This window comes from Lepisma saccharinum, chromosome 13 (assembly GCF_977018435.1).
Source record: "Lepisma saccharinum chromosome 13, izLepSacc3.1, whole genome shotgun sequence".
In the NCBI taxonomy this organism is placed as follows: Eukaryota; Metazoa; Arthropoda; class Insecta; order Zygentoma; family Lepismatidae; genus Lepisma; species Lepisma saccharinum.
The window spans coordinates 64,651,436-64,677,552 of NC_139241.1; the positions used below are offsets into that span (position 1 = coordinate 64,651,436).

A 26,117-nucleotide genomic window follows, 5' to 3' on the forward strand; every position below is an offset into this window, starting at 1 on the left:
CAACACATGCACATCCGACACTCCGGACATGGGTTCCTATTCCAAATATTGTCTACTCAGTCCCCTCTACTAGCCCTAGGAGTTTGTAAGGGGAATTTCCGAGCACCCTGTATTTATTCACAGTGTTCTTGAAATCGCAGCAAAGCCTCAAACTACCATCATTCTTACACACAATGACCATAGGACTCGCCCAATCACTTGAGTCAATCTTTTCTAGAATGTATTGCTCAATCAATTTGTCTAATTCAGACTTAACTTTGTCACTTAACCAATACGGAACATTATAAAATTTCTTAAAAATTGGTGTAATGCCTTGTTTCATTGGAATCGTGGCGGTAAAATGCTTAATTGGCTGCGACATATCATTATCGAATAACTCTTTATATTCGTGCTTAATAAATTTTATTAATCCTTGCACATCACAAGATGCAATCAGATTTTCACACTTAACCATCTGTGATTTAATCAAGGTTTGCCCATGCACAATTTTCAACTTGTCAGTTGTTAACACAGACGAAGCATTAGTCGTATCCTTCGATTTAACCAAAGTTTGCCCTTGAACAAATTTCAACTTGTCAGATGTTAACATAGACAAAATAAGAGTCGTGTCTTGATACACTTCCAACGATGGCCTAAGTTGAGATAGGTTAATGTGACAATCAGACAATAAATACCTGATCCATTGTATTCTCATGAGTGGATATTTTAAATCACATGCGACTACATATAAGTTCAGTATGTTATCTACATGTTCATAACAAACTTTTACAGCAACCTTTCCTACTAACGGCAAAGTCATACTGCTAGTACATTGTAAAACACAGTCAGCTTCCAGATATTGCAAACCATGCAGTTGACTGTCACAAAATGTTTAATTGCAATCAAAACTTGTGAACCTGTCTCTATTTCAAAGTTCAACATAGAATCATTAATTTTGAGAGCAATTACATATTCAGACGAAGAAACAAACTTACTACTAGCTTTACCACAATGAGCTATTTTCATAGGCAATGAAGAATGATCAGATTTAAGATATGGTTGTGACGAAACTTAAATTTCATTACAGTGAGACAAAGTATACCCAATCGATCCTTCTTGCATAAATTTACTTTCTCCATTTAATTCCATAGTAATCATTCCAAGCCTTAATTCATTTACACCTAATACCTCACTGTCCATATCATCCGAAGAAACAACAGCCTTAGCCTTGTACTTGCTATAAGGTTTAGTACTATTAGTTTCCTTATTGCGCTGTAACTTGAAACACTGGGAAACATCGTGACCGAATTTCTTACAGTATCTGCACTGCTTGAAATATTGTTGGTTTCTTTCCCGTTCATTTTTATTTCCCTCATTATCCGATTGATTTTGTCTAAAGCTAAGATTGGATCAACTTGACACAGTATTTTGGAATTTCCAGCTATCCTGTTTTGGATTAGAATTGGCACCTGAGTTCAAACTTATATCGCCCTTGTACTTACTTACCTTTGCACGGTTAGTGTTTACAAAATTTACATTGGACTGGACGTAATACTCCTTCATATCTGCTTCTAATTTTTCCATCTGCTTAGCTACCTCAAAAGCTTTGTGAAATTCCATTACATTGTCAGCAATGAGTTTCTTACGAATAGTGTTAGATCTGATTCCGCTAATTAGTGAATCAAATAAAGCAATGGAAAGAAACTCACCATAACCACACTGCTCTCCGATCTTTCTTAATCTCCTTACAAAATCTTCTATTTGTTCGTCTTCTTATTGTATACATTTTCAAAGCTTTAACCTTTGCACAATATAGTTACTTGATGGACTATAATAAGATTTTAATCTTTGTGCAAAATCCTGATAGGATTTATCATGAGGCAATGTAGGTGCAAATAATTCACGCAGAACTTCATATGGCTTGTTTCTAATAACAGATATTAATCTAGGAACTTTCTTGTCCTCTGGAATAGCTTGTGTTTGACAATAATTATCAAAGCGCTCCAAATACTCTACTATCGATCCATCTTGGGGATCATATTTATCAAAACCAGCTACTAAAGCCATTATACATTTACACTGTAACACGAAGCTTAGAAGTGAAACTTACTTATCCTCGATTTCTAACTAAATTCTCGTCGCCATGTATAAATCTCTGTCATGTATACACACACAGAGGTTAAATGATACACAACAATAAGTGGAAAGCAACCACAACCAAACAACTAAAATAAAATCGAAAATGTATTGCAGCAACGAAGTTGAAAGTTACAATAACATCACCATTTGAAAAACTATGAATATTTATTACAAAAAAATATACTGTAATATTTCATTACATAGAAGAAACTAAACTATACATACAAAATATTTACATAAACAACAACATGAGGTAGATCATAGCAGAATAGTGATCTAATCAATATAATCCAGTTCTGAAGGTATGCCAAATTGCTTGTCAAGTACATTTTCTTCTATGAAGAACTTATTTTTGCACCAGGACTTTATGGCAAATATATTGTCGGTCCATCTGTTTGCAGATTCCTTGGCAACCTATGTGAAAGAAAAACATTTTATTGCTATTTATATTTTAAAAATAACATGCCAGCCATATAAAGCTTTACAATCATGTAAAGCAACATGTACAGTAGGATTTGTTGTCTTCGTGTTTTTACATTAAAAACCTTTACCCTCTATACAGCTTGTGAAAAATCATGCCAATACTACAAATGGAAGCACTGCAATATTTTTGGTTTAAGGAAGAGCAAATTACATGTGGTGTACGTGGTGTAAAATTGAAAAATAAATTTATCTATTTATTATTGTTGTTGACAAAATTTAAGTTTTCTCTCATTGTGTGACGATGTTTAATATATTTGGAATCATTAAAGTACTTTTAATTATTATTAGCCTTTTGTTTGATATATTTTTTTTACTTTAAAAAGAAATAGCACTGAAAAAGTGTGAGATTTATTACTTGTGAAAATCACAATATTCTGATGATAAGACTTTGTTTGAAAAAGAAAAAAAAAACTAAAAAATGAATGCAAAAGTGAACTCCCCCTAACTATGATATGATTAATTATATATCTACAACAGATTCACTACCTGTGTTTGTTTCTTCGTATTCTCCAACACTTCGGGATCACAGTCCTTGTACTTTTGTATTTCCTCCTTCAGTGATTGCTTCTGTTCTTTCAGCTGAGACAGTCGCTGCAGGATTTTCATTCTACGATCAGTCTCTTCTCTGCCAACCTTCAATTGAAAATATTCTCCAATTAGTCAAAATTATGTTTGCCTCGAACTTTTCCACTAATACATAATTTAACTTAGAAATTCAATCATAAATCATGATATGCTATTTATGAATGATTTGGAGACTTTGGCATTGAACATGTAAAAGCCGGCAAAAAGGCACTAAACCCAAAATAATACTATTAAAAATTTATGACGGTTAAATTCTCAATCTCAGCTATTTTTTTTTGGAGGTGATGTAACGAACAGTATGCTCTTGATGTCTTTACCTGCAGGTGGCAGTTTTTTACAAATTTGGTGAAGCCCAGGGTTGTTTCACGTAGGTGAAAGGTTGGAGAAATTGCCTTGCATCACCCCTACCTGGGAATCGAATCCAGGTCTCACATATGGCAGTCAGATGCCATATTGACTGGAACAATGCAACTTCGAGACCTGCATCGAGGCCATGTGGTCTAAGGTGCAAGCTTTGGGCTCCAGCTATGGGATGTGCACAGGTTCGAGTCTCCTGGGGGAAACGTAACAACTTTTCTCCTGAGATTTTGTCCTGTGTATGGGACCGGTGGCCACCCACCATTGTGAGGAAATTGGGGGCTAGGAATGAGTACCATAACCCGGTCATAGAAAACCTACAGTAACAACTGGCTGTCCACACTCCACCCCCTGTAATTGTTTGGATGATCGCGCACCTCTGAACAGAAGAGTGATGTTATGATTTCGCACACACAACATATGGACTATGTAAAAATTTTAACAAAAGGCAGGTTCAGCTAGGACTCGAAGCTGTCTCTCAATGACATCAGATCATCAGTGTTTCAAGGGTAACAGATCCTGCTGTGGCTTGGTAGACCAGTCAGTAGAGTCATCACACAGTATGCCAGAGACCCAGATTTTAGTCTTGGTTGAGTCTGCATTTTTCATTGAAATTTCTACACATTATAACATAAAAACTGTCACTGGCTGCTTTTAAAAAATATACTGCACTTTGTGTTAAAAAAAAATGCTCAATTATTTTTATAACTGATATTTCATTTGAGAACATTCAGAACATTATTTATAAGATGACTGTGACTACTAGAATACTGCATGTGACCACTTACACTCGCTTGTACTCATTCCAGTCGTCCACGCTCGAGCGTATACAGTGGAAATCATTTTAATGTTACATTAATTGTAGACACAAATATGTAAAAGTATCGGTCTTGGCAGTTACAGACCACAATCGTCTGTTTGATTTTCATATATCACTGTATTGGTAAGATAGACTAAACATCGAGATCAGTAGCGTAATTCAGTGGTATTCAACCTTTTTTCTCCTAAGTTTCAACTTTACTGCATCCTTAACTTCCCAATCCATATTTGAGGGCCCACTACCACAGACAAATTACAGTTACTGGTGTACCACTGGGCTTCAAGTGTATATCGCTCGTTTTGCCTGTTCGAGCATTATTTGCTGGAGCGAAGTAGCTCTTCATTCCATACGCTATCTAGCATTATCCGTGTGAACTATTTGACACTTGAGCGAAATGCTTTTCCTGCAGCACACTAGTGGCTACGTAGACCATTTTGTAAAGCTTTAAATATATTAAAAATTTTAAGGTTAAGAAGTGCCTTAAGGGTTCGGTGTCCCATTCTACACCCTCGATTTTGGAAGTTTATTTTAAATTTTTTTTAATGCTAATTATGAAGAACAAAAATTTGGATCGCGCAAACCAGTATTTACGAATGTACAGCCATTTGAAGTTGAGATATTGTTGAGTCCAAATTTCCCACTGATTACGGGCTCCACCCCTGGGGTAATTGACCTACCACTACCGCAGCCCCACCTTTATCTATAGAATCCCTTTTAAAGGCATGTTAGAAATTGGCCAGAGTCACCTGCCCCCAACACTATTTCTCACTGTTTTCTGCATTGACACATGAAGATACCAAAAATTAAGGCTAAAATTAAATCTAAGAAGGTAACTTACCCTCTTTTTAACAAAGCCAGGCACTGAATTGCGGTAAAAAAAAAAGAAGGTAAAGTGCTCCCCTGTGCTTAGCACCACACCATGAAGGCGTATAGGGGGTGCGGGAGTAACGACCCACACTTCCTTGATCCGGTCTGAGTGGGGGTGATGTGATCAGCATCATGCCCCTGACTGCCTTTACCCCCCCAGGGTTTCCCCCAGGTACCCATGTCATTCGACGCTGGGTGGGCGTTGGGGCCACTTCTAACGTTAGGAAAGTTCCCGAATTTGAACCGGCCAGGGATCGAACCCGGGACCTTTAGCATGGTAGTCAGACACGTTACTGACTGAGCCACCGTGGCCACTGAATTGTGGGTCGAAGTTAAATTTCAAAGTCCAAAAATGAAGTAAGTCCTTTTTGTCCTTTCCCACAGAATACCACCCTCCACTCCTGTCCCATCATAAAAAAAAAAGAAGTCTCAAATTATCCCATCCCACAAGTCATTTAGAAAATACAACCCTCCTCTTTTCGGCCAGCAGTTGCCAAAAATAAATAATTAATTCCAATTTCTGAAGTCGCATAAATGAAATCCAACGTCTGAAATGTCCAACCTGCCAATATATCACACAAATAACATATCACAATTGCAAATGTTCCCATTGCACAAGTCAATCATAAGAAGAAAAAGAAAAAAAATCAGACTTGCGCCTGTGAAATTAATTCATTATCCGCCATCATAGAAGCCCTGATAAACCTCATTGACGTTACGCAAGGGATTTTAATTTTAAGAAAAAATGTAAGTTTCGTAGCACGTAGATCTAAAAAATTACCTTCCGTGCTATTTACAAACACTGTTTGTTATAAGGAACTAAACATTTTCACGAAAATATTTTAAATGTGCGGAAAATCGATGGTGTAGAATGATACCCCGGAGCCTGCCTTAACTCTGCCATTGCTTCAGGTGACTGAACAGTTTCTCATTCACATGCCATTATTTCACGCAATTGTGTTTTGTGCACTGTCTGTCCTTTAATAATAATAATAATAATAATAATAATAATAATAATAATAATAATAATGGTGTAATATTCAATAGTTACCTTAGCTTTTATTATGTTTTCCTGAGTACATGTTACTTTCTTTCTGGTCTCGTCTAGTTTATTTGTTACATCTTCTAGCTTTCTCTTTCTAGTGTGTCTTGCTTTGCTGAAAAACAACATAGTTAACATTAGGAAATTATATTTAATTAGAATAGTTGCTCAGTGACTGGAAGTACAGTAGGGAGCTGAGAAGACTGCGAGTACAGGGTGAGGTTCGGGGTGAACGGGGAGGGGAGCTTCGACTTGGTGTTCAATTTTTCAGTGTTGTCAGACATGCAGAAGTCCCTGTAGGAAAGGGTGAGAATCTGATAATGGAATCGGGACTTACAGTGTGAGGTGCAGTCTGGTGTTCGGAAAAGTTCGGAACCATTCGTGAACCTCCACGGATGACGTCAGCCACGGGACATCTCAAAGACCAGTAACGTCATAGGAATTCACACTTCTTCTGTGTTTTCGGAAATAAATTTGTTTTAAAAATCGAATGAATGTTCTGGCGTGTGTGTATAAGTAAACGTATATGTATAGAGCATACTATATCTAGTAAACTGGGTCGCTGAAGGTTAACTATCAATAGAATTATCATGCAACGAAAAGCAGGAAAGCTGGCTTGGGGGTTGAGCAAAGGTTTATTCAGAATTTTTTATTTGAGGGGTGTAAATTTGTGTTTATGGGTGTGAAAAGGTATACTTAGAGCCAAAATGACCATAAATTTGTCCTTTTATAAAAATTGTGTGGGGTGTTAAGGCGTAGTTGGTGGATAAATCACTGGGGCCGAGACATTACAACTTCATGTTCCATAATACGAAAGTTGCAGAAAAGCAATGCTACATACCAAAATGTAAATACAAACGAGAGAGAAAATGTACTACCCTGCATAAGTTAAAATTAATTGATCCATGTCCAGGAAAGAAGCATTAACAAGATGCTAGGAAATACACAAAAAGCACGCACACACCCTTACTTTCTTAGTCACGTTGGATGCTTTGATTTGTGAAGTTTAACTCCTTTATTACTATTGCTTTCACTTGTTACTATGTAATATGTTCCATTCATTTGCAATGCGTTTTCGTACCATGCCTTTCTTATTTATGCCGCTGCCACCCTGAAAGGAAGACGAGCTGGCTGCACACGGCGACAACAGGCAGGTCAGTTTTGCATTCCTCAGCCTCTCAGTCTTCTCAGCTCCCAACTGTAACTGCATTGCTAATTTCTTATCCTTGCTTATATCGTGACCAATTCATTCTTTCGTTTTGTATAGTATATTTACTGTCTCACTTACGCTATTTGTAATAACGAGGATGAGTAATTATGTGTAGAGGTGGCAGGATGTTTCTTTATATTAATTATTCAGTCTTGTCATCAATACATAAACTAACAAAAATATAACAAATACATCTTTACATCACTTTCTACTTTTATATGCCTGTGTATTTCAACTACAGACACATGGGACGGTATGTATTGGGTTGGCAACTAAGTTCCCGCCGTTTTTTTAATTGGAAAAATCTCTGTGACATTAAATACGTTTGGCACGAAGGTGTACATCATGCAAAAGAGAATATATTGTTCTACCTAAATTTATGTTTCTTTGTTACTAAGACACATTTTCTTGTTATTTACAGATCATTAAAATGGAATGTCAAGTTGAGAAGAATGAGCATTTTCGACACCTCCTCCTTTTTGCCTTTAATCAAGGTTCTAAGGCCGCAGAAGCTGCTCGCAACATTTGTGCTGTGTATGGAGTGGGTGCTATAGCTGAAAGAACCGCCCGTGATTGGTATGCGAAGTTCAAAAAAGGAAATTTTGACCTCAAAGACGCATCTCGTTCTGGCCGTCCAGTTGAGTTCGATGAAGAGCGATTTAACCACCTGTTGCATGAAAATCCGCGTCAAACAACAAGGGAACTGGCAGAGACAATGGGTTGCTCCCACACTACTGTAGAGAAGCATCTTCACTCGATGGAAAGGTTCAGAAGTGTGGAGCATGGGTGCCTCACACTTTAAGTGTCACCAACAAAAATCAACGAGCCACAATCTCCGCTGGTTTGCTTGCTCGGCACCGTGCAACCCATGGACACAAGGAACGATTTCTTCACCGAATCGTTACTGGCGATGAAAAATGGTGCCTTTACATGAATATGAAGCGGCGTAAGGAATGGCTGAGCCCCGGGAAACAAGCGACCCCACGCGTAAAACGATGTTGTGCGTATGGTGGGACTTTGAAGGGATTCTCCATTTCAAATTGCTTGAAAGGAATCAAACGATCAACGCGGAACTCTATGTGCAACAAATGGAACGACTCAACACGGCTATTCAAGAGAAAAGACCGAATCGGCAGCATGGTGTTCTTTTGCTGCACGACAACTCCCGCCCTCATATCGCCAATATGACCAAGGACGCCATTCAAGCTCATGGTTGGGAAGTGCTGCCACACCCACCATACTCTCCTGATTTGGCACCAATGGATTTTCACCTCTTTCGATCTCTTTCAAATGCTATGCGGGGAGTTTCGTTCAATACTGATGCAGAATTGAGAGCTTGGTTGGATGACATTTTCGAGTCTAAACCACGTGATTTCTACCGACGAGGTATTGAAAACCTTGTTGAACGTTGACAAAACATTGTAAACAACACAGGAGAATACATTATTGATTAACTACTTGTATCTGTTTATTGAAAACTAACCTTTCAACACCTTCCTTAAAAAACGGCGGGAACTTAGTTGCCAACCCAATACATTAACTTTAGTAGCTAATTACATTTTATTAATGTAAACTCACTATAATTTTTCTTCAGATAAAATAAAAAAATACTTTTTCAAAATTTTGAATTTTATAACTTGTAATGTCAGGGTGTCAGGACACTGTAACTTGGAATGTTAAAGGAGAAGTTTATTAACTTTATTATTAATACCTTACCTGGGGTATGCCCAGAAGTAAACACAGGTGCCAATCTTGTCAGTGTCCACTAGACCATCGTCCACTAAACTCTGTACCACATCTTTCACGGATTGGGATATTATGCCCTTTTCCTTTGGTGCAATTTTCTCCAGTTCCTACACAGAAAAAAATGCATTTGTATCATTATAAAATCTGATATAGATACAATTTTAATTATTTATGGTACTTTGTCAACACTTTCTTTGGCTGTGTTGGCATTTTTGTCATCTGACACCTTTGCAGAACAACTTCCATCATTGTCGCCATATTTCTTTCTTGCCAAGAGCTGTTTAATAATTAATAACACTGGTTGACATGGGTTTCGATGTATCGCAGATGACTGTTGTCTCTGACCAATTTCAGTATGCTGATTCCAAAAATGAAATCCATTTTTACCAATCACGTCCAGTTTTTTCAGAAAACAGCAATATATTAACTGCCTTAATTTCACAATAAAATGTGTAATTCTATTATTCCCCCAATAGATAGTGGTTGTAAAATATTAAGTTTCTATAGTACAAATCATCCAATTTGGAACTATAAATGATCTAGAGTTGTTTGCATTTAATCCACCTTCAGGTGACACATTGGCATGAAAATTATATGGACTTTGATTATGTAATTTCATATTCTAAATCCCTCATGAAAATATCCTTCACGAAATTGTTGGCTATTTCACAAATGAAAAATTGACATGCCAGCCAATACTAGCTAATACAGTTATTGTTTGTTCAAAAGACTATAGGATAAGAGACATAACTATGTTACTAGCCACCATTGTTGCCAAACCTTGCACCTCTCTTGTGAAGGAATCAATAGCCTGTGTGTGTCATGAGTCATGACTTTATTCTCTCTGGAGATGTGTGACTCACATTAGAATACTTCTGCGACATGGGAGGTAATTGTAGCTGTGCTTGTTGTGGTGTTGCTATTTTTGTAGCACTTCTAGGTTTTTATTATTATTATTTCATGGAAGAACTTTATGTTTTGATGTGAGTGGGATGGGGTGAATGTCCAAAACCAAATAGAAAACTCAATGTGCAAAAAACTTCATGCAATCTGAAAAGTGTGCCAGAGCCGCCTTGCTCGCTTCTGCATTGAAGCAGATGATGCAAGTGTATCGGCAATAGTGTCCATGTGACTCAGCATGGAGTGGCAGGAAGCTGACAGAAGGGGGTGTGCCTAATGCCTTATACTTGTTAAGCTATGCAAACAGAGGGTTTGCTTTCTATCCTTTTTTCAATGCTACATACCTTTAACTGGAAGAAGTCTTTCTTTTCATAGAAGAGTTCCAGCATCCTCTGTCTCTTCTCCTCCAAGCTCAGACCTTTGCGCTTCGACATTCTGAATGTCTTCCAAAGGTTTATCTGAAGAAGGATTTCTCACCTGCAAAAGTAGAGACTTGAATTATAAAGAGGTTTTGTTCTAAGGCTAATCGTATTTAAAAACGATTCCATGGCAAAATTATTTTTGGTTTATCAAAAAGGAATACAATTATTTTCAAGTTCAAGAGATAAGATGGTTCAACAGTTATGATTAGGGCTCGGAAGTTTTTTTTCCTAGTGTCCGAAGACGAGGCCCAACATAATATATGTTAATTTTGGGTCATTGTAGGCCAAAATAAGTGGGCTTTATTTGTCCTTTTTTTTTAGCTTATTGGCCCGTTTTTAGCCTTTCTTTAGGTCTTAACGGCTTTTTTTTTTTTGTGCAACTTCACCTTCTTTCGACTACGTTTTTACTGCCCATTCTCAATTCGAATCATCATCAGTTCATCACCTCTTAAACATCCTTTCTGTAGTAAAGAAATAAAAAACAAATATATTTTTGGACGACTGAAGCAGGTACGATACAAGGTCCTTTAACCGTAACTTGTCTGGAAGGTCGCGCTGTAAGTGGCAACTTCTTATTTTGAAGCTTTCAGTTTTCGCACTGTGTTCCATACCACCAGAATTTTGTATATTTTTTTATTCATTAAATATGTAATTAAGACTTAAGTTATTAATTAATTTGGATGACATTTATACGTCCTTTTTTCCCTTTTTAGGTCCTTTTTCTGATATTTTTAGGTCTTTTTTTTGCTATTTTAAGGTCTTCAACTTTCGAGCCCTATTGATGATATTCACCATCCAAATTCTTGAACAGTGTCTGTTGTTGTCACAATATTGTTGGTGAGAATCAAGGCATAAAAAAAAAGGTCAGGTTCTCAGATTCCACCACAAGGGGTCTCTGCAAAGGAAAGTAGTACAAAAAAGAGCGGAGCGAGCACCCATGTCCAAGTTTTTTTGTAAGGAAGGCTTTGGCTGTAGCTTTAAAGGAAGGTTGTAGCTTCTCAGTGACGGTGCCCAAATAAAATGAGTGAGGAGGTAGTCACAATATGTCACTAAATATCCCACAAAGATTACATATTTGGGGTAAAAGAGAATTTACTTATCCAATTTTTGTTGTTTGCCTGGGATGCAGTAGGGTGGTTGGAGGAGTCGATCACATAGAAGCATCCACTCACTGTCCTCTTTTAGGCGCTGTTACTGTAACTTTAGTCAGTGTGGTGTTCTACTACTTTTTACATATCCACAAATCAGGACAAAAAGGGTGGGAGAGGATCGGGTGGTTGCGTTCAATAGCTGTCTAGCATACACACACACACATCATGTTGATATGAGGCATGGAATATCTTCCGTTTTATGATTAAATAACCAACTGAAAACTAGGATGACAAGTTTCGACATGTACCTGGATACTGTGGTGGGTGCGAGCACTTTACAGGAAGGATTAAAACTAATTTTAAATAAGATATGGTTAAATACTTAGATAGCATGCAACTAAACCTTGCAGTGTAGTTGTTCAACACACATCACGGGACATGCTGTAACTAGGAGTGCTAAGTTTCATTTAACTAAGTGGAAAATGATAAAAAAGAGCTAATTTCATTTTATGGCAATACCTACTTCTTCTAAGTAAAGCTCAGAGTTTACTTAGAAATAGTAACCATGTGTTTTGTTTTTCAGTGACCAAGCTATGAAACAGTTCCTGCTACACCTGGACGACACGCTTGCTTTGGGAAGGAAATTCATCATCCAAGATCTGGACGACACCCATCTGTTCATTTCCGCTGACATTATAGAGACTCTTCAGTTACGCATTGATGATCTGATGGATCAGATAAGCTTCCCCATTGCTGACAAAGGATTGTAAACATCGTTGACAGTGTTGTAGTTTTGTGTGAACGGAGGATAATTCAATCACTTTAAAATGGCAGCTTCCCGAGAATCAGGTCGTCTAAAAGATGCGGGACAAAGAAGAATCCTGGATTTGGCTGCTCGCAGAAGACGAGCTCGGAAAGCTTTAGAAGCTCTTGAGCTGGATAACTTCCATGATGATCCTCATGCAGATTTAGGTAAGATAATTTGAGTAGAAAAAAAAATGCAAGTCTCGTATTAGGGCTGAGCTGATACGTATGAGTGGTAATTACTTGCCTGTACTGTTACTATCTGATACTTTTCCCCGAGTCTGGGTGTCTCCAGTGGATTCTAAATATCCTGGAAACTATGCAAATTGCATAATATTCATATTTTTTGCACAGCATTCATGGAGAAATTGGAATTTGTGATTAAATAATTACCTCGTGATATCATGACTATTTTAAAGTATGTGTTGAAGTTCCAATGGATAACACAGGCCTGTGAAGATTTTGTGGCACGAAATATTTTATGTGATATGAGCCAAATCAAGTGCTCCGATGTCAGATATAGTATTAGTTTTGGCATATCACGTACAGATTTCGAACAGTTCTACATTTTATTAATTGTGATGACATAGCTGTAGTACTTAGTATTAGAAGCACTGCTTGTAACATTAGTAGAATGATATCACCGGTCGACATGAGTTTGGATGTCTCTCAGATGACTGTTGTCTCTGAATAATTTCAGCATGTTAATTCCAAAAATGAAATCCATTTTTACCCATCATGTCTATTTTTTCTCTCCAGAAAACGGCAAAATATTAACTGTCTTAATTTCACAATAAAATGTGTAGTTCCATCATTTCCCCAATAGATGGCTCTGTTTAGATGGTAAAATATTGGTTTTCTACAATACAAATTCTCCAATTTTGAACTATATATGCACATAGAATAGTAAGCATTTAATCTATATTCTACCTTCACAAGACACGTGGGATTGAAAATTATATGGACCTTGATTAAGTTTTATTTTTGAAATCCCTCTTAAAAATTTCCTTCACAAAATGTCCAGATCTCAATGTTATAATATGGTGGGTTGATTGAATTTACTGACATGGAGAAAAATCCTGACATGATGGGGGGAAAGGACTTCATTTCCATGATCAGCATTAAAAATACTTCCAGAATCACCTATTGGTTTGTAAACAACTGAAATTTCACTTCTATAATTTTATCTTTGTTGCATTCTGTAATAGACATAATCGAATGGCGAATATGAGAATTTTGATTGTGAAAAATCCTGACGTGATTGCATTTCTGTGATCAGCTTTCAAGATTGCGAAAAATGGATGTCATTTCCGTGATCAACATTCAAAAGACTTCCAGAATCACTTTTTGGTTTGTGAACAGCCGAAATTTGCGTGTGCGTTCCATAAATCTATTTTGTTAATGAAAAATTAGTAAGTCGATAAATATTTCATGTCATTATTGTAAAAAATCCTTACGTGATACAGGAAAACGGTAAGCAGATTTGAATTCAGCACCAAAATTAGGTAAGAACACACCTATTTACTCTTATGCCGCAAAACAAAAGTTTTATTCGCAGGCCTGTGTAATTTGTATATTAAAATTTATGAAGCACAGTAAAACCTTATTAATCCAGACAGGATACTGTAATCGTACAGGATCGTTGATACTGTAATCATAGCCGCAAAGACTAAGTTAATGATAGATTGGGCCCACCAGACCAAATGTGGTACTAGTCAGGAATTTCTCCTCAGAGATTAGCATTGGAATTTGACACTCATTAAAAATGACACTTTCTTTTTTATTTATTATCAATTTTAACATAATACATGCTATTACGATTTACCTTGTTACAAAAAAACCAAATTTAGAACACTGACTGCTACAAATGAATATGTACTAGGAAGAGATTAGGTCCATGACACCTGGCATGGTACTAGTCATACTTTTCTGTAGGTTAGGATATGAATTTGGAACATTTATTAAAAATAATATTTGTTATTTATTGCTGATTTTTAACAATATATGCCGTTTGTAGCATCTGCTACAAAGAATTTGATTGATTGAGTTGGTGTTTTAAGTCCACTTTTAGCACAGTAAAGCTAATCGGGACTGGACCTACAGTTTAAAGTATGTGCTTCCACTTGGTATCGAATCCAGGAACCCCTGATTACAAGGCAATGATGCTTCCACTGCGCCATCGGGGAGGCTTGCTACAAAGAACTTGAATATAAAACACTTAGGTGACCAAACATATTAGCTTGCATAATAGCAGTCAAAGAATATGGTACATGCTTTTGAAGGTCTTGACTGTTGATTTAAAGTTACAGTAACAGTAACTAAAAATGAAAACCAGATTTAAAAGACCCATACTTCATATCATTGGACTTACTATTGCAGGAAGATTCATATTTTTACTCCGTTATTTTTTCTAGTTATGAGCAAAAAGGCACCAAAATTTCAAGAAACTTTGGATCCAAAAACTGGCAGAAGAAAGAAGGGGAGGAGTGCGGAGTACTACAAGCAAAGGTAAAACTTGGTGTCCATTTCTATGATATATTAATAATACTGTGTATATGGCATGTGCAGATTTATTGGTGATTAACAGTTCATTAATTTTCACATGAAATAGTTAATAATATGCAAAGGTGTGTCAGAAAAGTTCATGGGAGCTTTCAAACAGAAATGACAAGCTAGACATTTCACTTGCAAATGACTCTTACAAAATAAATGCACCTTTCATATTTGAGTGACACAGCAAGCTGCATGCGTTTACCTATCACTTTGGTGGAAAACCCATGTGTCACTTGCTGCTTTTTATTATTATTTTACTTTGCTTGTCTGCCACTTTTGGCTAATAACGATGAATGACGCTGAGTGATGATATGATAAAATTGACAAACAGACACCCATGCCCTGGTTGGTATTTAAACTCGGGAACCATGGTGTTGTAGCACATGCTAAGCACTCTGCCAAGGTGGTCGGTACTTGTTGTTTCAGCCTGAATGCTACTGTACAGTTGATAGGTATAGCACTGAAATATGCAATAAGTTGCATGATTATACTCCATACCATAGGTTAACATGTAAATCCTGAATTCTACTGAGATCTTCAAATGACTGTTCCAGTACAGCCATTGTGTGTGACCATGTTTTGTCTGAAACCAGTGGTTAATTCAGTTGCTGCGATTGTTCAATAGATCCTACCCCAGGCTGTACATTCACAGTAGCACTGATGTTATCACTCTCATAATAACTTCAGTCATAATAAATAATCCAACACAGTCTGCCACTTGAACCACACACAGATGCTGATAAACATGAGGGATTCAGTGCTCAAAGTGAGGAGGGATGCAGGGGTATGGTATCCCTCAGTTAACCCTAAGTCTCGACAAACCCCTCCCCCCCACCACCACAACTTAGCTAACATTTTCCACTTCAGGTGCTGAATGGATTGAGGGAATGATGGGAAAAACACATGCAGATGACTAACATACAATTTATGTGCACATATATACTTGTAAAAAATCACTTTCAGGAATATTAAACTTTCTACACAGCTATTTTTGTAAAAATTAGTAAGTATTCTGGTAATTTATATCTATACATACTAATTAAGAAAGCTAACAAAATTAGCATCACTGCCATGGGACAGCAACATGTGGGCTACGGCTACTAGGCATTGTCAGTGTCATCAGTAGGGCCCGGGACTTTATGTCCTATAAAACTGTAAAATACAGGCTGCTTCAAAATGATGTGAACGATTTCAACTTCTTATATATTTTTTTTCCGTCCAAATTGCTTTAAATTTTACATGTAATTCCTAAAACTGTCCAAGTTTTTTTGATAAAATTTTGAACACAGTATCTCACAAATGTTCTATGTGAGCCTCCTTTGTTACCCTACATACATCAATTCAGTAATCCAATTCCGCCCAGACCTGTTTCAACATGTTTGCATCAACAGTTTGCACTGCAGCAGTAATGTGCTCTTTCAGTTCATTGACATCTGCGGGTAGAGGAGGTTTGTACACAATGTCTTTTAGATGTCCCCACAGAAAAAAAAATCACAGGGGGTTAAATCCGGGGATCTTGGTGGCCAATGTAGTAACTGTTGATCATTTTGAGTAGATCGCCCAATCCAGCGGTCTGGCAGTCTGTTATTAAGGTAATTTCAAACATGGCAATGAAAGTGGCATTAGGCTCCATCCAGTTGATAGATGAAGTTTGCACTGTCACGTTCAAGCTGCAGCATAAGCCATGTAGTAAGCATGTGTAGGAATGTTTGTCCAGTCACAGTTTCTTCGTGAAAGAAGTACGGACCGTACACTTTGGTTGGTGAAATGGCACAAAACACATTAGTCTTTGGTGAATCACGCACAACTTCAACGATTTGATGCTGATTCTCCCCATATGCGAACATTTTTCTTGTTCACTCTTCCTGTCACATGGAACGTAGCCTCATCACTGAAACAAAGTTTGTCAATAAAATCATCATCACCACTGCATAACTAGAAATGACTCACAAAAATTTTTGCGGGACGTGTGATCATTAGGTGTTAAATGTTGTAACAACTGCACTCGATAGGGATACATCTTTAAACGCCTACGCACTACGCGCCAAACAGTTGCTCGAGGCATTGCTAGCTCTTGACTCACTTTCCTTGTAGACTTTTGGGGGCTACGTTGAAAACTAGCTCGAACTCTCTCGACAACTGCCTCAGACGTGGACGGTCCACCGGACGATTTTCCTTTGCAAATGCATCCCGTTGTCTTGAATTTATCATACCACTTACATATGGAGTTCTTGGATGGTGGTTCTTTACGAAATTTTGTATGAAACTCACGCTGAACACTAACAACAGACCGACAAACATAAAACTGTAGGACGCAAAAAGCTTTCTCTGCACCACAGGCAGCCATTTTGGAACTTATCACCCTGCCACCTAGTGGAGAAATTTGGAACTACTACGACCGTTGCAAACAAAACTCGAGGATATAGTTGAAAGTATTTTCATAGAACTTTAATTGTTGATAAAGTTTTATTGTTCCTGGAACGGTTTCTTATCGTTCAAACCATTTTGAAGCACGCTGTATGTTTGTAATTATGTCATAAAAATGGGAAAATATGTGATGAAAAAATCAGAAATATTCCCAGTAAAGCCAATAATATGCACAAGAATACTTTCGAATTTCTCATTATACAGTGTCTTCCAGGAAAGATCGACTAGGGTGGGGGGTATTAAATGAAGTCAGAATCCCTTTAACTGAAGAATGCAGTGGGAAAATACTAAAAATATCGTGAGGTTCACTGCAATTATCCTAGGTTTCATTTATTACTACATCAGATTTACACCTTTGTGGAAACTAAAGCATAATTGACAGCTTGCCACAAAAAAGGGGGGTATTATTGTTCTGTACTAGTTGGTAAGAAAAGACTGCATCTGCTTTTAATTTGTTCTTAATTTGCTTATCCTGGCATCGATAATATGAACTATCCTTTGCGCTAAAGGTACGAGGAAAAAATTATAAAATAACCGATTCTATGCAAGATAATTACGAAATTAAGCAGAAATATGTCTTATTACAAGAAAATTGAAGAAATATGTTGTAAAAATGCAAAATTGGTAAAATATGTTAAAATATGCCATATCAAGTTCTTCTGCTTCAGCTGATTTTCATCAGATATGTAAAGATCTTACCCCAGTATTCCATCTGATGCCAAATAAAAAAATAGGTTATAACATAAAGTCCTGGGCCCTAGTCATCAGTGTTTCAACGACAACAGAACCGGTTGCAGACCTCCATGACAGAGTGGTTAGCACATATTAGCATCTTTTGATGCCAGTGGTCCTGGGTTTGAATCCCAGCCTTTGTGAATGCATCAATTTCATCATACATACTCATCCTTATCTTTGCGATTAGCCAAAAGTGGCAGAAAAGCAAAATAAAATAAACTAAAATGAATCAAGGAAAGCAACGGATCCTGTTGCAATGGAAGTGACGGAGACAACTCCACACTGATAAAACAGCATAAGCAAAGAATCAGGCAAAGCCAGGTCTGGTCTGGTAGCTCAACTGGTAGAGCAATGGCATATGAACCGAGTGCTGGTCGAGCCTGCATTTTTCACTTCAATTTCTACAAAAATGTTGTGTTGCCAACTATTTATAAATAAAGTATTGGTCTACCAATGGTCTATGTAACCTAGTTACGTACCATAAAAAAAACACACTTCAAAAATATATGACCATTTTTGGATTTTGTTTTTGCCCAGTTTAACCCCAATATAGCACATGGTGAAAAGATCTTTATGTGACAGTGCCTACAATAAAAATATTACCTAGCAAACTGCTAGACAACATTAATTATCAGCACCGATGATTTTCTTTGTTTTAGTATTGAGTAATACAATTAAAAAATTTACTACATTTTACATTTTTTAAGATTTTATTTTGGTTTATTGTGAGAGCCATCCATAGGGGTTCTCCAAATAGGATTTTTGTGAAAATTAGGTTGTTTTTTTTGAGAAGGGATGCCAAAATTTCCTTTCCCACAAGAGCACTGTTTTTTTTGAGGAGGGGAAAGGAAACAAAACCTACTCCAACTGTAGGCTTACCATATTTTTTTGGGTCCAACCCAGGACATATTCGTGATCAACTCGTTACTGCTGAATTTGTTTTATTGTATTTTTACAAAAATAAATTGAAATTACTTAAAAGCCTTAACATTTTACTGGAATATTAAACTATAAATTGTACAAGAAAAAATATTAAAATTATTTTCTAAAATCAATGAATTAATTTTCAAATCTTTAATTGAATAATACATTTTCTGATGTTTAGGAAACCTCTCTGTTCTAAGTAGCATTATTTCTTAGTTGACTCAGTTGCACTTTTCACTAGACATGACTTTTTTCAGAAATGGCTTGTTTGTTTTAATAACATCATAAAATTCACAACATGAAAGTTCTGAATTAATTTTGACATTCAGCAGATCTTTAACAGTGGATACTAGAAGTCTACCTCTTTCTGCAGACCAAATATTCCCCATAATTGAAAATACTCTCTCAACTGGAGCAGATGTTCCTTGTATGAAAAACGTGTAGACGAGTTACTTCATACACTTGCAAAACGCTCACGGAAGTACGGAAACGGAACCGCTCGGAAGTCGATATCTCGAAAAAGAAAAGGTATAATCCATCGATCCTTGCCGGTCATAAATTCTGGTCGTGAATATTCAATACCAGTAGCTACTTTCACGTTCAGATTCTCAAAACCCCGGACAGCAATAAACAACCAGGACTGTCCAGGCTAATCCCGGACGTATGGTAAGCCTACCCCAACTGTCTACTCTAAACAGTTTTCATTCTATGTTTTTCTTTTGTACATCACTGCATATTTGAAAAGGATAGTCCTTGAAAACCCACCAATCCTGAGAGACTGTCCATCTGCAAAAACTGTTACCATAAACCTCATGGTGTACTCTTAGCTTGAGACGAACTTGAATTGTGTGTACTTGTGTGGCATAAAATGTGAACAAACAAAATTCTAAAATTGGGAACACTATTTTGACATCCTGTATGGAACACACACAAATAATTTAAAGATTGTATTCCAAGTGGCTGATAAAATTAATAATCATAATATGCAACTTTTTACTTGATTTGTTTCACAGATACAGAAAGAACTTCAGTCAGTTGGTGGAAGAGGAACGAAATACGACACCAAACTCACCGAACTACATGTCGGCCCAGGCCCCGCCTTCCAAGTTCCCTGAGAGACACTTTTGTGCCGTTTGTGGCTTTCCGAGCAACTACACTTGCATTCCGTGTGGTGCCCGTTACTGTAGTGTACGCTGTCTTGGCACACATTTGGATACAAGATGCTTGAAGTGGACAGCATAAAAAAACAACAACAGCAAGCCGCTGCATTTGTGTTTGTGCTTCAGTGAATAAATGATATTTGTGGTAATGTTTGTGCATGTATGCAATAAAAACTTTTGAATAAATTAAGTTAAATATGCATTCTCATGGTTCTGATATACCTTGGTGCTGTGCCAGAATAATGACTTTTCTATGTTAACTTACCAGTAAAGTTACTTACAAATAAACTTGTAAATTATCAAAAATCCAATATGCTGACCAAGGCAGAATTTATTTTATTTTAAAACAAACTAAACGTTACGTTTCAACCTTCTAGTAAGGTCTTCTTCAGACGCTGTACCAAATAAAAATGAAATAAGGTACAAAACAGGAAGATATATACACACACACACACACAAAAATCACTTCCGTCTAGACACAAGAATATTATTATATTATTTATTATATAATATATTATTTAATTATAATATTCTTGTGTCTAGAGGGTAGTGATTTTTGTGTATATATATATCTTCCTGTCTTGTACCTTATTTAATTTGTATTTGGTACAGAGTCTGAAGAAGACCTTACTGGAATGTTGAAACGTAATGTTTAGTTTATGTTTTAAAATAAAATAAATTCTGCCTTGGTCAGCATATTGGATTTTTGGTTACCATGGAAACAAGGCTTAATGGTGTTATCATTGTAAATTATTACAAATTAGAGGTGTGTTTTACCAGTCCTGCTTGCATTTTGTTATATTTTGGCATAAAAGAAGTTAGCAATGATTTGTCAAGGTGTTTCATTTTTTGTTTGTTTGTTTTGGAAGTAAACATTACTTCATAAAATGTTTTTTTTTTTGTTTGTTTGTTTTGGTTGATATGTTACACATTAGGTTCATTGGCTATTTTCAATGTTACGTTTCCGTGTGAATTGTAAATCTATAACAACAAAGGGAAGGACATGAAAATCTAGTAAAAGAACCGACATTAAATTTACCATAGTGAGTAAAATGTAACATTGTAGAATATATTCCAAAACCCACAGCTCCATAAATGCATGTTTGTCTCTTAAGAACCTTAGCTATCTCTCCTCAACACTAAATGTTGAAGGTAAGGTTTGTTTACATTTTCATCGCAGAAAATAAGACTTGCAGTATCGTTTCATGTGGCTGAAACTCTTTCACACTGTTCGTTTAGCAAGATTTTACGAGTGGCCACAAATGCAGCAATATTGTGCATGTTTCTTTTTTTTTTATTGATTTGTGTTCAAGTTATTATTATAATTATGTCACATGGATTTCGGCCACTTTTGGCTAACAGCGCTGATGAGGATGAGTGATGATTAAATTAAATTGATGAAGGAAGATTCTCAAAATTCAAAGAACACACTGATGACCAGGGCAGGACTCAAATCCGGGATCTTCAGTGACAAGATTGAAAGTTGACCAGTTTATATGCTTGGACACCAAGCCAGCCTATAAGTGTGAATTTTGGGGCCTCCCCAATGGCGCAGTGGTAGCGTCGTTGCCTTGTAATCAAGGGGTCCCGGGTTCAATACCCGTTGGAGGCACATGGCACAGTGGTTCGGATCCCACTTTAAACCGTAGGTCCAGTCCCGATGAGCCTTACTGTGCATAAAGTGAACTTAAAACACCAACTCAAATCAAATCAAAGTGTGAATTTTCAGCCTAAATGACCATAATTTGGACCTTTGTGAAAAATTTTGTGTTGAAATTTAGATGGGGGACAAATCACTGTAGTGGAACCTAGATTATGCTTCTTTCAGTGGACCAAGAAGAACGAACTTAAAATGTCGGAAAATTTAATGACATATGTTTTTATTTGGACCACAGATATTGTAAAATGTAGAAAATGGTAAAATTTAGGTACGTAAAATCAGGGTTTCACTGCAGCAGGATACATTTCTGAGAATGTGGCCCACCCAAAAGTTTTGACAGCATCTAATGACCCACATACACAAGAAAGGCTGGCGCTGCCACTGTTGATATATGTAGTCAAATTATTGGATGGTTTAGTTAACCTAATGATGCAAGTGAGAAATACTAACGTCAAGGTTATAATAAAATTACTGTTTTTTATTGTTGGGTTGTTTTTGTAGGATATCAAAGTTGTGGGCAATAAACATAGCGGTAAACTTTCTGTATCCGGAAAATGCCTGAAACTTGCTATTTATGTCACTTTCCATATTCCTACTTACGTATTCTGCATTGAGAAACATTGCTGAAGGTGGCATTTTGCTTTTTTCATGGAAATAATCTATATTTTCGACGTATGAAGTAAGTTTTGTTAGTTTCTTTTTCCCTTTGGTAGCACGCGGTCTACTACGGTTTCACTACCGTAGTCGGCATGCAGTGTTTCCACCCCACTCCACCCAAAAATACCTACGTAGCCCCACGAACCATTCATACATAGCCCCATGAACCATTTCCGGTTAGGTTGGGTCACGTTTAGGTTACAATAGTCAAAAATTGGTTTAGAAAAAAATGCGTAGCCCCACACATCATTCTTGCATAATCTCACAAACCATTTGCAGAAATGTACCTTCTTCAGTTACAAAAACACGTGTTTGGAAACAATGACCGGGATTACGTCATCACACACAGGCAACATCCGGCTGGAAGGAAATGGATGCAACAGCTTTCATGCATCGGTCACACATTTATATCGAAAAATACATGATTTACCGGCAAAATTCAATGAACGATGGGAGAAAACACTTCCCCGAACTTCCACAAGTCTAAAGAAACTGCATTCGGTAAGTAATTTCTCCTGTAAATTTTAAGAAATCAGTTTTCCGGATACGGAAAGTTTACCAACATAGCTTTCGTCAGAAGTATATTAAAACTGAGGCTGTAAAGGGTCACTCGGCACACACAAGGACAAACTCAGGACAACATGACCTCACAAAGGATTATCCTGGCTGTGGAACCAGGTGCCAGTCTCCCGTTGGCCTGGAAGAAGCAGTTACTGGGGTGTACCATGGGAAAGGTGAGGTTGACTTTTGGGTGCCTTACCAGAAGGTTACCCCTTACACTCCATGGTAAAGTGTCGAAAGGTAAAAAGAAAAAAAAAAGTATGAAGAAGCATTCAGGACACAACACACTAGGTTTCAGATCGGTATTTCATTTATATTCAGGCTCCTAACAAGGAAATAAAAGATGTCTTATGAAAACTACCTCACTCAACTAATTCATTCACTTGTTACTTAAGAACTAAAACTATACTGTTTCTGAGGATAAAATCTTTTTACCTATTGTTTTAAAAAAGTACAGAATGGAAATTGCTTTTACATTTGGAGCGAATTTACAATATAGAGAAAGTCTCCAATTTTGTTAATTTTCGGTATAATAACTAATTTTGACCTCCTAATCACGAATCTGTTGAAAAAAAACCGGGGGTCACGTCTGAAAATTTGAAGAAAAGCCGATTGAATTTTTTTTTATATATAGGTGTATATGCGTAGTTTTACGAACAAAAATGTAATCTCCTGTCATTGTGTCCAACCACGCCATTATTTTACAAGAAAATGATTTATGATGTTCAATTCTAGTACGATCCCTATTTTTTCGATGAATTTAGGGGTGAAATGAGTGCTAATGGAACCTAACCTAACCTCGTGTGAATGGTTTGTGGGGCTACCCGTGGATGGTTTTTGGGGCTAACATGAATGGTTTGTGGGACTACTCGTGGATAGTTCGTGGGGCTACCCGTGGATGGTTTTTGGCACTAACGAACAATTTTTCATCAAAATGTACAATTTCCAGACGTGACCCCCGGTTTTTTACAACAGATTCGTGATTAGGAGGCCAAAATTAGTTAGTATACCGAAAATTAACGAAATTGGAGACTTTCTCTATATTGTAAATTCTTACCTTACATTTCTTAACATGTTTTGCCGGCAACATTACAATGTTTTTAAAAAAAAAAGTTTCAAAAGTTAACATCCCGTATTAGTAGGGACAGTCCCTTTTTTCTTTAATGTAAAATGGGGTGCCGAAATGTACCGATTAATCTGTCCTGTCCCTAGATATTCACTTGGTTAGCACTAACCCATCATGGGAGTCATTAGACATGAACATTTGTGTGAACTACCACTGTAGCCAACTAGATTTGAAAGAAATAACACACAGTCAACTTCTCCCTGCAAACATACTCTTCACATTAAGAAACATGGTTGGTTGAAAAGTATGAGATCCCATCCTCTCTATCACATTAGTAATTTACGTAGCAATAAAAATTATAAGGCTATCGCAATGCTCACAAGGTTATTTGTACTTTTTAGTTAATTGCAGCAAGGTGAAAGGATGATGGAAGGAAATTGAGAAGCAAGAGGAAGTAATTGTGGCCTTTGCTGAAGGTATGACCATAGTCTGACGTCAACGTTCGCTTGGAGTAATGGGGGAAAACCACCAATCAATGTAAGAATACATGTGATACATTACTTATGATGGTGTTCATATTAAGAGCCAGGTTCCAAAATATTTATGGTACTATTATAGTATGGGGGTTACACCTATAAATCACATATTTCGCACTTGTTTACATTGCTAACGTACTATTTTGGGTAACATTATAGTATAAGGGAAACTGATTTCTTCAAATTTACAGGAGAAAGTACTTATGGAAATCATTTTCTGTAGCGTTGATTAATAATCATAACACAAAAAATCTGCCAGGAAATGTGGCTCTCGTAATATTTTTGAAAAATAACTTCTACAAAAGATTGAAAATCCCTCCCCAACCATGAGATGTATCATGAAACAATCTTATTATCTGCAATAATGACGAAGTCTTCCATTTATATGCTAAATAAGTGTTACCTAAAAACTTACAAAGCGTGTGAGTTTCCAAACACAAAAATTGTCAATTTATTGCGAGTTCGAAACCCAAAATAGTCCATCAATGATTTTTTTTTCCAGAGTGTCTATATTCTTTGTTGTTTTCTTGTCGTACATTGTCCAGTTTTTATGCACGAATTAAATACTTACTTGGCGTTTTACACAAGCTTTTGTATAAGCACACTGTCATAAATGTGGCTTAAATGTAAGTACACAAGACTTACTTGTCAGTATTTTGAAGTTTCCCACAATTTTTGTTCTGCTTTGCGCGCAGCCGCAGACATTTGGCAGGTGAGATCTAATGTTACTATGTTTAAGCACAAAGCTTCTGGACGAAAGAATGAAAACTAAAATTTAATGCTCACGAGGGTACTAGAAAGATAACCACATCCTTCGTTAAGTCTAATTGTTCTTTATTTATTTATTTGCTTAACACTAACAGTGAAATTTCGTAAGATTAGAACGATACTTTTTCTTATATACGCTGTATAAATAAGAAATTGTGTAAATGACTATAGTTCAAATCACAAACCCTGACACCTTCTGTAAACAAAACCACCTGCATACAGAAAGCATTGCAAACTCATAGAAGTAAAATAATCCACACGAAAATCCAGCGTTGTTACAGGATTCATTACGTAAGGTAAAACAATGGCAAATTTGTAGTATGGGATACGCTGCCGCAAATGACGTCTCACTGTAAACCCAATGCTCTTTCTTTTTTTACTTATTGCTTCACCTTTATGGTTAACTCTTTGCACCAGTAATCATTTCCCATAAATTTGGCTTCTTTCTTTGAATATATTTTACTTGCATTTTTTAGACAAAATGATATAACATGGTAATGTATATTTCTAAGGTTTGATATAGATAGGAGTGTATTTGAAATTTGTTTGTACATTTTATGTAAATTGTATCTTATGTAAATAAAATATATAATGGGCATAAACAGCCATATGCAATGCTGTAAGT

General features: G+C 36.7%; 3 protein-coding genes across 5 annotated transcripts in view; 2 read left to right on the forward strand and 1 right to left on the reverse strand.

Moving 5' to 3' along the window:
• Tfb5 (transcription factor B5) overlaps positions 1-12,529 on the forward strand; it is a 27,560-nt gene extending 15,031 nt beyond the window's left edge. The window contains exon 2 of the mRNA XM_083133629.1: positions 12,225-12,529. Coding sequence (XP_082989755.1) covers positions 12,225-12,411 — 187 coding nt within the window. The 3' untranslated portion in view covers positions 12,412-12,529. The remainder of the gene's footprint in view (positions 1-12,224) is intronic.
• On the reverse strand, positions 2,281-25,723 carry LOC145997010 (meiotic nuclear division protein 1 homolog). 3 transcript variants are annotated; one of them, XM_083133627.1, is made up of 6 exons: positions 25,678-25,723; positions 10,473-10,605; positions 9,199-9,335; positions 6,282-6,387; positions 3,088-3,234; positions 2,281-2,532 (listed from the first exon to the last, which is right to left on the reverse strand). In XM_083133627.1, the coding sequence occupies exons 2-6, from the start codon at positions 10,560-10,562 to the stop codon at positions 2,395-2,397; spliced, it is 618 nt and encodes a 205-aa protein (XP_082989753.1). In that variant the 5' UTR covers positions 10,563-10,605; positions 25,678-25,723; the 3' UTR covers positions 2,281-2,394. The 3 variants fall into 3 exon arrangements, with proteins under 3 accessions (XP_082989753.1, XP_082989750.1, XP_082989752.1); XM_083133624.1 differs by lacking the exon at positions 25,678-25,723 and adding an exon at positions 25,370-25,435; XM_083133626.1 differs by lacking the exon at positions 25,678-25,723 and adding an exon at positions 25,296-25,385.
• LOC145997011 (zinc finger HIT domain-containing protein 1) lies at positions 12,469-20,704 on the forward strand. The gene is made up of 3 exons (XM_083133628.1): positions 12,469-12,613; positions 14,860-14,953; positions 20,098-20,704. The coding sequence occupies exons 1-3, from the start codon at positions 12,469-12,471 to the stop codon at positions 20,324-20,326; spliced, it is 468 nt and encodes a 155-aa protein (XP_082989754.1). The 3' UTR covers positions 20,327-20,704.
• Positions 25,724-26,117: the final 394 nt, after the last annotated feature.

What these genes read in the sequence shown, in the direction of transcription:
- LOC145997011 (XM_083133628.1), top strand. Translation starts at nt 12,469, where the DNA reads ATGGCAGCTTCCCGAGAATCAGGTCGTCTAAAAGATGCGGGACAAAGA. An exon ending in TGATCCTCATGCAGATTTAG is followed by an intron (nt 12,614 to 14,859) that starts GTAAGATAATTT and finishes TATTTTTTCTAG; the next exon opens with TTATGAGCAAAAAGGCACCA. An exon ending in GCGGAGTACTACAAGCAAAG is followed by an intron (nt 14,954 to 20,097) that starts GTAAAACTTGGT and finishes TTTGTTTCACAG; the next exon opens with ATACAGAAAGAACTTCAGTC.
- LOC145997010 (XM_083133627.1), bottom strand. Translation starts at nt 10,562, where the DNA reads ATGTCGAAGCGCAAAGGTCTGAGCTTGGAGGAGAAGAGACAGAGGATG. An exon ending in AAGACTTCTTCCAGTTAAAG is followed by an intron (nt 9,336 to 10,472) that starts GTATGTAGCATT and finishes TTTTCTGTGTAG; the next exon opens with GAACTGGAGAAAATTGCACC. An exon ending in ATACGAAGAAACAAACACAG is followed by an intron (nt 2,533 to 3,087) that starts GTAGTGAATCTG and finishes TCTTTCACATAG; the next exon opens with GTTGCCAAGGAATCTGCAAA.